The sequence below is a fragment of the Coregonus lavaretus genome (assembly GCF_964263955.1).
Source record: "Coregonus lavaretus genome assembly, chromosome: 6".
NCBI lineage: Eukaryota > Metazoa > Chordata > Actinopteri > Salmoniformes > Salmonidae > Coregonus > Coregonus lavaretus.
This window is the reverse complement of record NC_139993.1, coordinates 42,660,239-42,677,146: the sequence shown is the minus strand read 5'-3', so window position 1 is coordinate 42,677,146 and position 16,908 is coordinate 42,660,239. Positions and strand designations below refer to the sequence as shown.

The window sequence follows — 16,908 nt, the reverse complement described above, 5'->3', positions numbered from 1 at the left end:
CCAAACTGTTTTTTAAAATATTTTGTTAAAGAGAAAATTGCTTGTCACATTTTGCAGAGTCATCACTTGCCATTGACTACAATGCAATTTGAAAATGTGTCTAAAGCATGTTATAAAACTCTGCAAAACACTAAACCAACTCATATTACATCAAAATCTCATTCTGGATAATGCCTGCACAATTTAAAAAATATATAAATGTTAACCACTGTCCCATAAACCCATGTTTGAATGATGCTGTTTACAACAACACAAATATGCAAATATGGATTTACAGGACAGTGGAAAATATTTTAAAAAATTGAATGCAGAGGCATCATCCAGAATGAGATTATGATCATACTTCAGATCTGACAAGTTCCTCAATTGTTCTCAAGGGTGAACCTGTTTTATTCCCGCAGTTAGGCTTGTGCCACTGCTTCACGTTCACAGATAAAGCACATTTGCCCACTCCCCTCCCCTGACTCACACACAGAGAGGCACATGTCTCCTGTCCTGCCTTCACCATGAAAGCTTTGGCAGTAGTGTGTCTCTAAAGGCTAAGGACAGGACAGAGTCTGAAGTTTAACTGGAGAACCTGGGTGAGATTCTTCTCATCTTGGCCAAAGCTAGATTGCTAAATATATAGGCTATATTAGTCCTACATTTATTTGTAATGACAGTGACTCAATGTACTCATTATCCTGAAAACAAAATAAAATCACAAGAAACAAACCATAATGCAATGTTGTTTTCACAATGACAACCCATACAACTGGGCTCAGAACTATTAAGGCATGGTACCTGCAGTGCTTTGACAAGTGCTCCATTTTTGGCAGCTTCTCCCACAAGAACGACTCTGGTTTCGACACAATGCAGCATCTCTACAAGAGAATACAGAGGACCAAGGGCTCAGTGAATCGCAAAGGTAATGTGAAAGCAATCATAGAAAGAAGTCCTTCCTGTTTTGAGTGAGCCTCAGGTAAAAGGAAGTTAATATCCAATTGATTGAGAGAAGGGGAAACTATTGCCTTCCATGTCTTCAGAGTCCAAACTCAGGAATACATCCTTAGTAGTCTCAGCCATCCTTGAGTCATACACAGAGGAGTCCACCAGCAGACTCTGAGCCCTCCCGAAAGTAACTATGCTGCTGTCAGCCATGGCAGTGTGACAAGGGTGGTGGCACAATCCTGTCCAAACAATCAAAAGTTAGGAGAGTTAGAGCTTGAGGAGAGAGCGAGGTGTCAACTGCCAAACCACTTGGAATAAAAATGATGGAAATAAATGTTTTATTGAAGTCTGAACTAGGCCTGACTGTGTTGCTACAAAGCCAGCTAGTTTGGACGAGTGTTGTTGATCTGAGTGTTAACGTTAGATTCAAGACAGTAAGCTAGCCACATGATTACGATTGGTTTGTTTTATAAGATATAACGTTACGTATCTGAATATTGGTAACTGTTAGCTAGCTAACGTTAGCTATGTGCACATTGGTGCAATGTCTAAGTTGGTTTGAGCAAGTAAGAAGTTGATAAACTAACGTTAGCTAACTAGTTATTCAAGATTCCTATCTCCAACTATTGTTCTAAATGTATAACTAACGTTAGCTAACTAGTTATCGTTATTCCGCCTGGGTATTACAAGCGTTTTTAGTAGCTACCTTTGCCATACGTAAAAAATGTATGCGTACATGACTGTAAGTCGCTTTGGATAACTAAATGGCATATTATATTATATTTAACGTTAGACGGACTCTAGCTTGGGTCATAACATTGGGAGTCTGTGTAGTTAAGCTGTGTCCCAAAGTTAGACGTACTACGTCGATTTTTTTAACTGTTCCTATTGAAAAGCAATATCCCATGGCCATGTATAAATACAGTAACAGACGTCCCCATTTAGCAACAACTTGGATTAACGTTCTTTAGCTAGCTAGCTAGCAACAATGTGTGCATTAACGTACAGTGGAAAACCTTGCCAAAGGCTGAACGAAGCAGGCTGGCTAACGTTAACAGTAGTTATCAACATTACCCAACACAACGTGTTGCTAGCGACCTGCTGAACAACTTTAGCTACCTTGGTTAGCGTGCTAGCTAGTAAGGCCAAGGGTGCAGCTTGTTAGTTAGCTACTTAATAATCATGGTTGATGGGAGAAATACACAGAAACGTCAAATGACTTACCAAAAGCTTTGGAAATAACTAAAAATAATCGCAGGTGACAGTTGCAAACTGGCTAGTCGACCAGTTCAGCTAGCGGTTGGCTAACTGAATTGACACTGGTATCTGCAGGTTATTCCTGTCTCTAAAAGTAAATATCTAGATTTGCGGTACAACAAACAAACATTTAAGTAACTCCTGGTTTAAATATTAGCTAATGCATACTGAAAAAGCGAAATTAACTTCGATTGTCGGAATTAATTGTTTGTCTGCATAATCCATTTTCTTTGAGACATTGTACTCTCGTGGACAAATCAGTTCGCTCAATCTGAATTCAAAAAGAAAGGCAAACAAGGCGGCTGTAATCTGATTGGACAAGAATGGCAAAGCCTGAGCTGAAGCAGCACTGCGGGGTTTCTGATTGGCTCGTGGATTCAAACTACGATGCCCACTGACACTGCGCTGGACACAGGGTTGACTACAAAGTTGCAAACATACATTTTCATCAGAGATTCTTCAAATTCCCCCTTCTGTTATAAATCCCTCATTAAACCTGGGCAACTTGTAGTTAATTGAGATATGGGAAAATGGGTGTCTACATTACATACCTCTCCGTTTTTCACTGACAATCTGAAATGGTCCACCCACACAGACAGTGCTGTGAAGAAGGCGCAACAGCGCCACTTCAACCTCACGAGGCTGAAGAAATTTGGCTTGGCCCCCAAGACCCTCACAAACTTTTACAGATGCACAATTGAGAGCATCCTGTTGGGCTGTATCACCGCCTGGTACGGCAACTGCAATGCCCGCAACCGCAGGGCTCTCCAGAAGGTGGTGCGGTCTGCCCAACGCATCCCCGGGGGCACACTACCTGCCCTCCAGGACACCGACAGCACCCGATGTCACAGGAAGGCCAAAAAGATCATCAAGGACATCAACAACCCGAGCCACGGCCTGTTCACCCCGCTACCATCCAGAAGGCGAGGTCAGTACAGGTGCATCAAAGCTGGGACCAAGAGACTGAAGAACAGCTTCTATCTCAAGGCCATCAGACTGTTAAATAGCCATCACTAGCCAGCTACCACCCAGGTATTCAACCCTGCACCTTAGAGGCTGCTGCCCTACAAACATAGACATGGAATCACTGGTCACTTTAATAATGGAACACTGGTCACTTTAATAATGTTTACATACTGCTTTATCATTTCATATGTATATACTGTGGTCCTCTGTAGCTCAGCTGGTAGAGCACGGCGCTTGTAACGCCAAGGTAGTGGGTTCGATCCTCGGGACCACCCATACACAAAAAAAATCTATGCACGCATGACTGTAAGTCGCTTTGGATAAAAGCGTCTGCTAAATGGCAGGTAGCTTAGTGGGTAAGAGCGTTGTGCCAGTAACCGAAAGGTCGCTGGTTCTAATCCCCGAGCCGACTAGGTGAAAAATCTGTCGATGTGCCCTTGAGCAAGGCACTTAACCCTAAATTGCTCCTGTAAGTCGCTCTGGATAAGAGCGTCTGCTAAATGACAAAAATAATAAAAATAAAATATTATACTGTATTCTATTCTACTGTATTTTAGTCAATGCCACTCCGACATTGCTCGTCCTAATATTTATATATTTCTTAATTCCATTCTTTTACTTTTAGATTAGTGTGTATTGTTGTTAATTGTTAGATACTACTGCACTGTTGGAGCTAGGGACATAAGCATTTCGCTACACCCGCAATAACATCTGCTAAATATGTGTATGTGACCAATAAAATTTGATTTGATAAAGGTGCATTGTACATTCACAAGTGAGATAGTCTAGCACATCATTTATCCCTCTCCCCCCAGTTTCTAGGCCTACATGAAGAGGAGTGTGGAGCAACAAGACAGCGCCAACCTACGGTTTTCATTTCAATCCCACTCAGGCAAATCAACTTTCTCAGACTTGCACCCAGACAAGGCTTCAAGACAAAATACCTATAGTACAGGCCTACCTCTTTGAACTGCCCAATATTCCCTGGTGTCATCACTGAGAGTTTGTTCCCTGGGCCGATGCTCATGATGAATTCCTCCCAGCAGGCCCTTCTGGCTGCGGTGCAGAGTTTGTCTTCACAGGGCCTCTGGAAACCTGCACCAAGCCTGGAGGACAAAGTGATGAGCACAAGCAAGTCCCTTTCCTCTTTTTCCTTTTCTCCCTCAAGTCCCAGCTTCTGTATGCCTGTCACATCTCCAGCTCTTTGTGCCAAGTCCTCTCTCCCCCTGTATTCCCATATGTAACTTCAAAGACATTGTACAACAAAGCTCAATGAAGCCTTGCCCTCCATCCCCCTGCCATTCCCTGTACCACACTCAATTTCTACCGCAGTGATTGGCTGTGATGGACTAAATGTTCACGTTGCAGTGATGAGCACCTTTTTGAAAAGGTCCAGGTCACTGCACAATACAGTTTTTTTGGAACACTTTGAGGTGGAGCTAAGGAATGCCCTAGTAGTGTATATGCCAATGGAAATTAAAAAGATACTGAAAGGCAATGCAAAACGACATGAAATGTACATCTATATGATACTCACCAGCAAGGAAATTTGGCTTACCGAGATGTTAATATCTTTCAAACTTTTAATCTAAAATTATGTTGCATAACAGTTATGTAAAGAAATCTGTTGATGCACTTAGAATGGCAGGTTTGGGTTCATTTTTCTGGTGAGAATGAATGATTCTGAGAGAAGGAATATACGTTTTTAGACATAATTTTCAAGTGCTATAAATAATGCTATTTTGATCATTTCTTTCATGTAACTGGTGCCAGAGACTAGATATCTTGAGCATTTAAAACTTTATGTGCTTGTTTTTTAAATAGAATTTCATCTTGGTAGAAGAAAGCAGATAAAAAGTTAGTACCAGTCACCAACTGAGGGAATACATTATGCTTTAAGTCTAACAATGTCTTTCTTCCTCCCCTTGGGGGAGTAGCAATAGGTAGGTAGGAATTACAATGGCTGGCTGTATTCTGCTACCTGAAACCCCATTGATCACTGACAAAAGAGCAGAAATAAATAATGGCTTTCAAGATGTATGTATTTTATCATATACTTTACAGAAAAGTAATTTACACTCATCACTTACATGGCATGGTCCATAAAAACAGTCACAGAATCATTCTGATTTCACCTTAAATAATTACATTTCATTTTAACACAGCCTTAAATCATCACAAATAAGTCAAAAACCGGTCTAAAAAGGCAGCTGCTTTGTGCTTTGTGGGAATTCATTGCCTTTTGGCTGAATTTAATAACGTCTTAGATATTTTTTAGCAGAGATCCTGTCTCAGAGATTAAGAACCAAAATACATTTATGAAAAAAATCCAGACCTCTTCTTCACATTCCATCACCAGGATTTACCACACTGTATCTAGAGTTTCCTCTGTCTTCAGTCCCTTTGTGCACATGCTGATAACTTTCAGTGTCTTAATTATTAAACACCCCAAATTGTTAAAACACAGTTGAAACGCTCCTTGACGGTCATTCATTGAATAATATGTTATTGTGAAAAAGAATGTGTTCTCAATGACTAACCTGGATATAAAAGTCAAATAAATAAATACACAAATGTTTGCAGTAGCAATACAGCTTTTTGAGGCTCTTTATATTACAAGATTGCTATACCGTGGTATGTTGTTATATAATATCTGGGGCATTCAACGCCATTCTATGGCTTAGAAACACTGATATTTATACAAAAGTCAGATGATAAACAGTTGAAGTATCTATCATATGAGTCATATCACTGATGGCCCTTAGCTAGTTCTTAAATATACAGTGAGGGAAAAAAGTATTTGATCCCCTGCTGATTTTGTACGTTTGCCCACTGACAAAGAAATGATCCGTCTATAATTTTAATGGTAGGTTTATTTGAACAGTGAGAGGCAGAATAACAACAAAAAAATCCAGAAAAACGCATGTCAAAAATGTTATAAATTGATTTGCATTTTAATGAGGGAAATAAGTATTTGACCCCCTCTCAGTCAGAAAGATTTCTGGCTCCCAGGTGTCTTTTGTACAGGTAACGAGCTGAGATTAGGAGCACACTCTTAAAGGGAGTGCTCCTAATCTCAGCTTGTTACCTGTATAAAAGACACCTGTCCACAGAAGCAATCAATCAATCAGATTCCAAACTCTCCACCATGGCCAAGACCAAAGAGCTCTCAGAGGATGTCAGGGACAAGATTGTAGACCTACACAAGGCTGGAAATGGGCTACAAGACCATCGCCAAGCAGCTTGGTGAGAAGGTGACAACAGTTGGTGCGATTATTCGCAAATGGAAGAAACACAAAATAACTGTCAATCTCCCTTGGCCTGGGGCTCCATGCAAGATCTCACCTCGTGGAGTTGCAATGATCATGAGAACGGTGAGGAATCAGCCCAGAACTACACGGGAGGATCTTGTCAATGATCTCAAGGCAGCTGGGACCATAGTCACCAAGAAAACAATCGGTAACACACTACGCCGTGAAGGACTGAAATCCTGCAGCGCCCGCAAGGTCCCCCTGCTCAAGAAAGCACATATACAGGCCCCTCTGAAGTTTGCCAATGAACATCTGAATGATTTAGAGGAGAACTGGGTGAAAGTGTTGTGGTCAGATGAGACCAAAATCGAGCTCTTTGGCATCAACCCAACACGCCGGAGGAGGAATGCTGCCTCCTCTGTAGCTCAGCTGGTAGAGCACGGCGCTTGTAACGCCAAGGTAGTGGGTTCGATCCCCGGGACCACCCATACACAAAAAATGTATGCACGCATGACTGTAAGTCGCTTTGGATAAAAGCGTCTGCTAAATGGCATATTAAATTATATATTATATTATATTATATTATAACACCATCCACACCGTCAAACATGGAGGTAGAAACATTATGCTTTGGGGGTGTTTTTCTGCTAAGGGGACAGGACAACTTCACCGCATCAAAGGTTACGATGGACGGGGCCATATACCGTCAAATCTTGGGTGAGAACCTCCTTCCCTCAGCCAGGGCATTGAAAATGGGTCGTGGATGGGTATTCCAGCATGACAATGACCCAAAACACACGGCCAAGGCAAAGTAAGGAGTGGCTCAAGAAGAAGCACATTAAGGTCCTGGAGTGGCCTAGCCAGTCTCCAGACCTTAATCCCATAGAAAATCTGTGGAGGGAGCTGAAGGTTCGAGTTGCCAAACGTCAGCCTCGAAACCTTAATGACTTGGAGAAGATCTGCAAAGAGGAGTGGGACAAAATCCCACCTGAGATGTGTGCAAACCTGGTGGCCAACTTCAAGAAACGTCTGACCTCTGTGATTGCCAACAAGGGTTTTGCCACCAAGTACTAAGTCATGTTTTGTAGAGGGGTCAAATACTTATTTCCCTAATTAAAATGCAAATCAATTGATAAAAAATTGTACATGCGTTTTTCTGAATTTTGTTGTTGTTATTCTGTCTCTCACTGCTCAAATAAACCTACCATTAAAATTATAGACTGATCATGTCTTTGTCAGTGGGCAAACATACAAAATCAGCAGGGGATCAAATACTTTTTTCCCTCACTGTACATAATAGTAAAACATTCTATATTCGGAACAAGCCAAAATCTGAAAGAAGTTGGCATGAATACTTTTATAATGATCAGATGGGAATTGATATTTATAGAATAGTTATACACAGATTTTACAAAAGTGAAAAAAAAGAAATATATTACATGTATGTACATACGATGAAGTAAAGAGCTATTTATGTTGTTGTTCAGGGAATAGTATCTCTTGCAAAATGAGCAATCCCTCAGTTATTTATAAAACAACTGAACTGGCAAACAATTCAGCAGGACGAAACAACAAAGTTTGAATTTTTAAGGTAAGAATACAATCAAGCTTGTCTACAATTGAGTCTATAGATCAAACATATTCCCCATTGATGGAGAGATCTCCAGTTTCCATGGTGGTACTTCTTGGCCCACTGTGTCCAGGATGGCCCTCCTCACAAGGGTTACCTGGGGTGTATTCATTATGCCTATTCTGTTGCAAAACGTTTTCCAACAAAAACGAAAGTTTCTATTGGACAAATTCAGGTAATTCCCTCCCCCTTTCATTCCATTTGCTCTGTTTGTTTCCGTTTGGTTCTTAAACGGTAAACGGTTTCCGTTGAAAGATGTAATGAATACACCCTTTATTAGGCCAGAGGAGGGAGTGTGTTGTGACGTAAAGGCACAGCAGCATATCTTTGAGAGCACTAATCAAGTACAGGGTTTGACACATGGCAGAATGGTGGTAAAAGTTATTTTCTTTAATCTCAGCAGCTGAGCCGAGCAAAAGAGTCTGGCATTTAGTCTTATTTTCAGTGTAGCATAGCAACAACAGAGGGCACCTACACCACTATTGACTTGACTTCAGACTTGCTGTTCTCTGTCTGAGCACAGCAGCTGAAATTGCTCCCCCACTGTGAGGCTTGACCAAGTTGGGCTACCAGCATGTTCCAGAAGTTCATGGCCAAATGGTCCATCATGCTTATCTACTTTCCTGAGATACATCTCCACACGTACTGCTTTCATTTTCCTCAGAGTCAGACAGAGCTGCTGTGCACATGTCACTGAAGATATCTGGAATAAAAAAAAAAGCAGAGTTAAAGATGCAAACTCACCTACATGGGAATTAGGATCTAACGTTATGGAGGCCAAGCAACAGGCGTGAAGGGAGTGGTGATTCTTAGGATTCAAACAACACCATCAGTCTTTTTAGAGAGGGGTTCCATAGCCTGGATACAATGACTGACCAAACAATGCAGTTTTAATAGCAGTGTAAAAAAGGACATGATGGTGAAACAATATCGATTAAGATCAATATCATTGAAGAGTGCTTCTATTAAACCTTACAGTAGTACAAACCAGTATGCTGCTGGAATGCGGCTTATAAATGGTTTCAAGTGAGAAAGCGCTGAGCAAAAATATGTCAACTGCCCAAGCATGGAACTCTGTTCTCGAAGAACACAAGATGGCATTCCTCTCAGTGCAGATAAGCGCCTGAGAGAGCACTTGTTTAAAGGACAGAGCTCCAACACAACAAGACAAGCAAGGCCGTGAACTGAACACTTCAAGGGAAGGCTGAGGTGAGGGAGGGAGGGGAGAGAGAGCATGCTGCAATGGATGACATCATGCTTTGCTTGTTCACCTCTCAGGCAAAAGCTTTACTATTAGCCTCCTCCCAAGCACACACCCCGCCCAATCCCCCAGCACCGAATCAAACTACCGCTTTGAGCTAGGGTGAGTGTTTTCTTGCAATGTCAGAAATACCAGTAGTGTTACTGAATGAGTGACCTCCTTCTGCTGCTGTCTGAAGTATACTGGGCGGTACCAGACCTGTCTTCTGAGTAATAAGATTCTTGACTAGCCTAAAACATGAAAGAAAATGTAGGCTTTAATGGAAAGGCTGTTGTAGGGCCTCACGCTGGAATAGAAATGATCAGAGAGTGGCTAGGAGTTGGACTACTGCCACTGGCAGTGGGAGAGCTGACGGGGCCCTGGGAGTGTAAAATCTCACATATTTATAGGCATAGTATTTGATCAGGAGTTCTCTCTATGATCTTGTCTGTGAACTGTCAAGTCCAAAGTTTCAGTTTTTGACACCCTGCTTCGTGTGATGGAAAGCTTGTGTATTCATTGGTTCTGCTGCTGCTTGGTGCTGCTTCCGACAGTTGATTCTGTCCAGAGCCTCTGTACTGCTTCATATATGTATTTAAATCCTCCCAGCATTCAGTCTGTACATTGTAGATTCTGCAGCTCTACCTAGCAGAACAAACACTCTCTGGCCTTGGCCTGCTGCGAACCATCCACATGAAGGGACTTAGCAGGTGCACTGGCCCCATTTCTCATGTATTTAGTATTTATTAGGATCCCCCATCAGCTACTGCTTCTGGAGTACAAACAGGATGAAAACAATTACATCACAACAAAACAACAGCCTACATCATAAATAAAATAATACATCATATTGCATTATTACAAATTTACAATATAAAATGTACAATATTACAATATTACAGTGTGTGTGTGCCTATGTTTGTGTGTGTGTCTCTTCAAAGTCTGCGTCGTAAGGTGCTGTTTTATCAGTTTTTTTAAATCAGATTTTACTGCTCGCTTGAGTTACTTGATGTGGAAGAGAGTTCCATGTAGTCATGGCTCTATGTAGTACTGTGCCTTTCCCAGAGTCTGTTCTGGACTTGGGGACTGTGAAGAGATGTCTTGTGGGATATGTATGGGGGTCTGAGCTGTGTGTTAGCTGTTTGAACAGACAATTCAGTGCTTTCAACACGCCACTACCCCTCACAAAGAAAATTAGTGATGCAGTCAATCTTTCCTCTACTTTGAGCCAGGAGAGATTGACTTTTACAGATGCACAATTGAGAGCATCCTGTCGGGCTGTATTACTGCCTGGTACGGCAACTGCACCGCCCGCAACCGCAGAGGGTGGTGAGGTCTGCCTAACACATCCCCGGGGGCACACTGCCTGCCCTCCAGGACACCGACAGCACCCGATGTCACAGGAAGGCCAAAAATATCATCAAGGACCTCAACAACCCTAGCCACGGCCTGTTCACCCCGCTATCTTCCAGAAGGCGAGGTCAGTACAGGTGCATCAAAGCTGGGACCGAGAGACTGAAAAACTGCTTCTATCTCAAGGCCATCAGATTGTTAAATAGCCATCACTAGCCGGCTACCACCCAGTTCCTCAACCCTGCACCTTAGAGGCTGCTGCACTATATACATACACATGGAATCACTGGCCACTTTAATAATGGAACAGTAGTCACTTTAATAATGTTTACATACTGCTTACAAAATGCACTTGTATTGGATTCACCATTTGTGTACCATGTCTCCTAGAGGTCTGAACCAAGAGTTTGATATCAAACCATTTCTTACATGAACATTGACACTTTGATTTGTCTTGCCTACTTGGTCATTTTGTAAATATATCTTATTTTCTGGAACTACTACATGTACCCATCTCATTGTTATTAAATGATTAGAGATACACAAATTGTTTTTGCTCCCACCATGTGTCATGTCCGCAATGGTCATGTAATGATTTGACATTCATGTTATTGATATTAGCCCTCTGTGTACATTTAAGGGCCAGCTGTGCTGCTCTGCTCTGGGCCAACTGTAATTAGCCTATGTCTTTTTTTGTGACACTTGACCATATAACTGGGCGGTAGTCCAGGTGTGATAAAACATTGGCCTGTAGGACTTGTTTTTTTGCTTGTGATGTCAAGAAAGCAGAGCAGCGCTTTATCAGACAGACCTCTCCCCATCTTAGCTACCGTTGCATCAAAATGTTTTGACCATGTCAGTTTACAATCTAGGGTTACACCAAGCAGTTCAGTCTTCTCAACTTGCTCAATTGACATATTATTCATTACAAGATTTAGATGAGGTTTAGCAAATGTTTTGTCCCAAATACAATGCTTTTAGTTTTGGATATATTTACGACTAGCTTATTATTAGCCACCCATTGTAAAACTGACTGCAGCTCTTTGTTAAGTGTTGCAGTGATTTCACTTGCTGTGGTAGCTGGCATGTACAATGTTGAGTCATCAGCATAAATAGACACACAGGCTTTACTCAAGACTAGTGGTAGGTCATTAGTAAAAATAGAAAAAAATAAGGGGCCAAGACAGCTACCTTGTGGTATGCCAAACTCTACCTGGTTTACGTTAGAGATGCTTCCATTAAAGAACACCCTCTGTGTTCTGTTAGATAGGTAACGCTCGATCCATGATATGGCAGAGGATGTAAAGCCATAACACATACGTTTTTTCAGCAGCAGACTATGATCGATAATGTCAAAAGCTGCATTGAAGTCTAACAGAACATCTACCACAATCTTCTTATTATCAATTTCTGTCACGACTTCCGCCGAGGCTGCCCCCCCCCCCCCCCCCCCCCGGTTGAGGTACTATTCACTGTGTTTATGCCAAGGTGGATAATTTCCCTTGTAATAGTTCGTTTGGCGCTTGGGGCGTTTGATTTATGTAAACGGAATAAACTCTGGACTTTGGTATTTAACTCCTGTGCCTGACTCCTTTATTCACACCTCGTCACAATTTCTTTCTGCCAATTTCTTTCTGCCAATCATTAGTCATTTGTGTCAGTTTTGAGTGCCCTTCCCTATAAGCGTCAGTTTTTAATTTGTTTACTGTGAAATAGCATTGTACTGTATCTGGTCCAACACAATTTCTTCCAAAAATTTACTAAGTGTCGATAGCAGGCTGTTGGGTCGGCTGTTTGAACCAGTAAAGGGTGCTTTGCTATTCTTGGGTAGTGGAATTACTTGCGCTTCCTTCCAGGCCTGAGGGCACACACTTTTAGATTGAAGAGATGGCAAATAGGAGTGGTAATATAGTCCGCTACCATCCTCAGTAATTTTCCATCTAAGTTGTCAGTACCAGGTGGTTTGTCATTATTGATAGACGACAACAAAAATTAACCTCTTCCACACTCACTTTACATAATTCAAAATAACAATGCTTGTCTTTCATAATTTGGCGAGTTATTAATGGATATGAAGGTTCAGATTATCCTAATCTTGCCAATGAAAAAGTCATTAAAGTAGTTGGCAATATGCAGCCAGACTTATTTGCCATTACTTTAGCTTCATCCCTCTCAACCATACATTTTTTAAATTCCTCATCAATCCAAGGGGATCTAGCAGTTTTTACAGTCAGTTTCTTAATGGGTGCATGCTTATCAGTAAACGGAAGAAGCAATGTCATAAATGTGTCAAGTGCGGCATCTGGTTGCTCCTCATTACACACAACAGACCAGCAAATATTCTTTACATCTTCAACATAGGATTCACTACAAAACCTCTTGTATGATCTCTTACACACAATTTTAGGCCCAGCCTTTGGAACTTTGGTTTTTCTAGATATGGCTACTATATGATGATCACTATATCCGATGGGTGTGGATACTGCTTCAGAGCATATTTCTGCAGCATTAGCAAAGATGGGATCAATACACGTGGATGATTTCATTTGTATATACCTTGGTAGGTTGAATAATAACCTGAACCAGATCGCAGCCACTGGTTACAGTTTGAAGCTTTTTCTTGAGTCGACAGCTTGAAGAAAACGAGTCAATATTTAGGTCACCCAGAATATATATCTATCTGCTGATATCACATACACTATCAAGCATTTCACACATATTATCCAGATACTGACTGTTAGCACTCAGTGGTCTATAGCAACTTCCCACAAGAATAGGCTTTAGTTGAGGCAGGTGAACCTGTAGTCATATTACTTCAACAGCATTTGACATGAGATCCTCTCTAAGTTTAACAGGAATATGACTCTGAATATATACAGCAACACCTCCCCCATTGGCATTCCTGTCTCTTCTGTAGATGATATAACCATGTATTGCTACCACTGTGTCATCAAAGGAATTATCCAAGTGAGTTTCAGAGATAGCCAGAATATGAATGTTATCGGATGTTAGTAAGTTAGCGATTTCATTAACCTTGTTTCTCAGGCTACATATGTTATTGTGGGCTATTTTTGCCCTTTTCTGGGTTGCTTATTTGCGCTGTTAGTGCAGGGTGAACTGCTCCCAGTGGGCTTCCTACTAGGGTAAACTGTCTCAGTGCTAACAGTGTAATTCAGGTTTATAGGCACATGATTACTGATGACAATAGCTGTCAGAATGACATACACTACCGTTCAAAAGTTTGGGGTCACTTAGAAATGTCCTTGTTTTCAAAAGAAAAGCAATTTTGTTGTCCATTAAAATAACATCAAATTGATCAGGAATACAGTGTAGACATTGTTAATGTTGTAAATGGCTATTGTAGCTGGAAACGGAAACCAGTCTCAACGTCAACAGTGAAGAGGTGACTCCGGGATGCTGACCTTCTAGGCAGAGTTGCAAAGAATAAAACATCTCAGACTGGCCAATAAAAATAAAAGATTAAGATGGGCAGAGATACTGTATGGCTTTTTCTTTGCAACTCTCCCTAGAAGGTCAACATCCTGGAGTCGCCTCTTCACAGTTGACGTTGAGACTGGTGTTTTGTGGGTACTATTTAATTAAGCTGCCAGTTGAGGACCTGTGAGGTGCCTGTTTCTCAAACTAGACACTCCCACTCCTCTTTCTATTCTGGTTAGAGCCAGTTTGTGCTGTTCTGTGAAGGGAGTAGTACACAGCGTTGTACGAGATCTTCAGTTTCTTGGCAATTTCTCGCATGGAATAGCCTTCATTTCTCAGAACAAGAATAGACTGACGAGTTTCAGAAGAAGGTTATTTGTTTCTGGCCATTTTGATCCTGTAATCGAACCCACAATTGCTGATGCTCCAGATACTCAACTAATCTCAAGTAGGCCAGTTGTATTGCTTCTTTAATCAGTACAACAGTTTTCAGCTGTGCTAACATAATTGCAAAAGGGTTTTCTAATGATCAATTAGCCTTTTAAAATGATAAACTTGGATTAGCAAACAAAACGTGCCATTGGAACACAGGACTGATGGTTGCTGATAATGGGCCTCTGTACGCCTCTGTAGATATTCCACTGATCAATTTGATGTTATTTTAATGGACAAAAAAATTGCTTTTCTTTCGAAAACAAGGACATTTCTAAGTGACCCCAAACTTTTGCACGGTAGTGTAGGTATTCAGGTGAGTGAGAGAAACATAAATTAAGTTACATTGACCGTACTACCATTACTACATTTACATCATTTAGCAGACACTCTTATCCAGAGCGACTTACAAATTGGTGCATTCAACTTATGATAGCCAGTGGGACAACCACTTTTCTTTTTTTATGGGGGGGGGGGGGGGGGGGGGGGGTAGAAGGATTACTTTTATACTATTCCAGGTATTCCTTAAAGAGGTAGGGTTTCAAGTGTCTCCGGAAGGTGGTCAGTGACTCCTCTGTCCTGGCGTCGTGGGGGAGCTTGTTCCACCATTGGGGTGCCAGAGCAGCGAATAGCTTTGACTGGGCTGAGCGGGAACTGTGCTTCCATAGAGGTAGGGGGGCTAGCAGGCCAGAGGTGGATGAACGGGAGGTGATATGCTTTCCATGTCCTCTGTTGTCGATTATGACAGGGAGGACTGGAGCATTAATAGACCCTGGCCGTCAGTCTCTAAAACAGTTTGCAATGTTGCTGGAGATAATCCTGGAACCCCTGCGGTTAGGGTGAATCCTGTCTCTTTTAAAGAGCGCTGGTTCTCCCACAGCAAGTCAAAATGGTCCCAAAAGGAGACATTCTTGTTGTTACAAAGTTCTTGTTGACATCATAGGTAAATATGCTGTCAACAGTGAGTGGGCTGGGGACGTACTGTAGCCTATGTGTGGATGCTAGGTGTGAAGCTGACACCTTATCCGTGGCATGGACAGACAGGTGCTGTGCTAACATCAATTCAAATGGTGGACCAGATTTTAGTTAGTCAGAACTCAGAACTATCATACACAATGGGAGTTGTGCAGAGTTTTAGAAACTTCTGTACAGTACATGTTGACTCCCATCCAGTCATATCACTGACTGCTGAAAAGGAGAGGAGAGAGGGTTGTGTGAGACGTTTTAGTGCCAGGACCCAAAGATGCAAATGATTGAAGACGGTTTTAAAAGATGAAATATGCATGAGGTGATGAAATATGAGCATATTCAAAGCATTTTTAAGTGCAGCTTTAATCTAATGGGGTATTAGTCATCTCTAAATGCACTGCAAAAGCTTGTGTGAAACCACAATCCCTCTCTCATCCACCCTGGCTTCCAATGGATTCTGGAGGCTATTACTGTGAGAAGGTAATAACCACTCCTCATAGTGGTGGGATGAATCGAACAGACGGATATATTATTCATTTAGGCATTGTGTTTTAATTTCCACTGTGATATATAGCTTGACTCAACATTTATGCTTTAATATCCTGAATGCCTCATCGAAATAATTTTACAAGGAATTAACTTTTAATTCAAAACTACACAGCAATAACTGTTTGTCAACATTGTTATTAGTTATCCATTTTTCCAAACACGGTTTTAATCAGAGAAGAGATAGGAATGGGCAGTGTAAGTGTGAATACAGTGCAAGAACAAGGACTAATATGACTGTGTTGAGTTGGGTCCCTCTTACTACGGCAGGAGAAATGGTTTCTCTCTGGGACTCTCATAGAGTGTTGAATGGATAGAGAGGGTGGGGTGCTACCATCACTCACCAGTGGCCATTCTCTGCCTCCTCCAGGAACTGTACTAAATCTCCTGACTCCATAGACAGGTCCTGCGCTGTCCTCGACTCGTATGTCAACTGGACACGGAAGCGATCATTGTCCCCCTAACAGCAGGGAGAGAATGGAGGAGGAGGGTGATTTAGAGGAGATACCCTATCCTTGTAGTTGTAGTTTGTCTTTGTATGTGATGGTGTGTGACTTTCGTGTGTGTGTCATGTGACGTGTGTCTGTGTCCACCCATCTACTGTATGTGTTATGTGTGTGTACAGCAGGTCCATCCGTCAGTCTCATGTTGGATTCAGGGAGCATTATTCTAAGTGTGGTGGAGTTGTGAAGGAGGCCCTCCATTAAAACAGATCTCCGGCTCTCATACATCAGACAGATTGTAATGGAAGGAGAAATCCGGAGGCACTGGGGAGACCCACACTAGGCTATTTTGTCTTTTAAATGTCAAGTCGTCAGCCCGCGTTAACAAGATGGGTGATGGTGGGAAATAATTAAGCAGAGAGGATTTCTTTCCCAGGGATTGGAAGGATTTAA

General features: G+C 41.7%; 2 protein-coding genes across 2 annotated transcripts in view; both read right to left on the bottom strand.

Moving 5' to 3' along the window:
* The window catches only part of ect2 (epithelial cell transforming 2), a gene marked incomplete at its 3' end in the record, with an annotated part of 28,832 nt that extends 26,477 nt beyond the window's left edge, over nt 1-2,355 (bottom strand). Inside the window, exons 1-3 of the mRNA XM_084164087.1 lie at nt 2,155-2,355; nt 1,011-1,169; nt 784-863 (exon numbers count right to left, since the gene is read on the bottom strand). Of these exons, the coding sequence (XP_084020213.1) occupies nt 784-863; nt 1,011-1,140 (210 nt within the window). The 5' untranslated portion in view covers nt 1,141-1,169; nt 2,155-2,355. The remainder of the gene's footprint in view (nt 1-783; nt 864-1,010; nt 1,170-2,154) is intronic.
* Nucleotides 2,356-8,579: 6,224 nt separating this feature from the next.
* mcf2l2 (MCF.2 cell line derived transforming sequence-like 2) overlaps nt 8,580-16,908 on the bottom strand; it is a gene marked incomplete at its 5' end in the record, with an annotated part of 138,962 nt that continues 130,633 nt past the window's right edge. Inside the window, 3 exons of the mRNA XM_084164037.1 lie at nt 8,580-8,737; nt 9,452-9,525; nt 16,357-16,472. Of these exons, the coding sequence (XP_084020163.1) occupies nt 8,646-8,737; nt 9,452-9,525; nt 16,357-16,472 (282 nt within the window). The 3' untranslated portion in view covers nt 8,580-8,645. The remainder of the gene's footprint in view (nt 8,738-9,451; nt 9,526-16,356; nt 16,473-16,908) is intronic.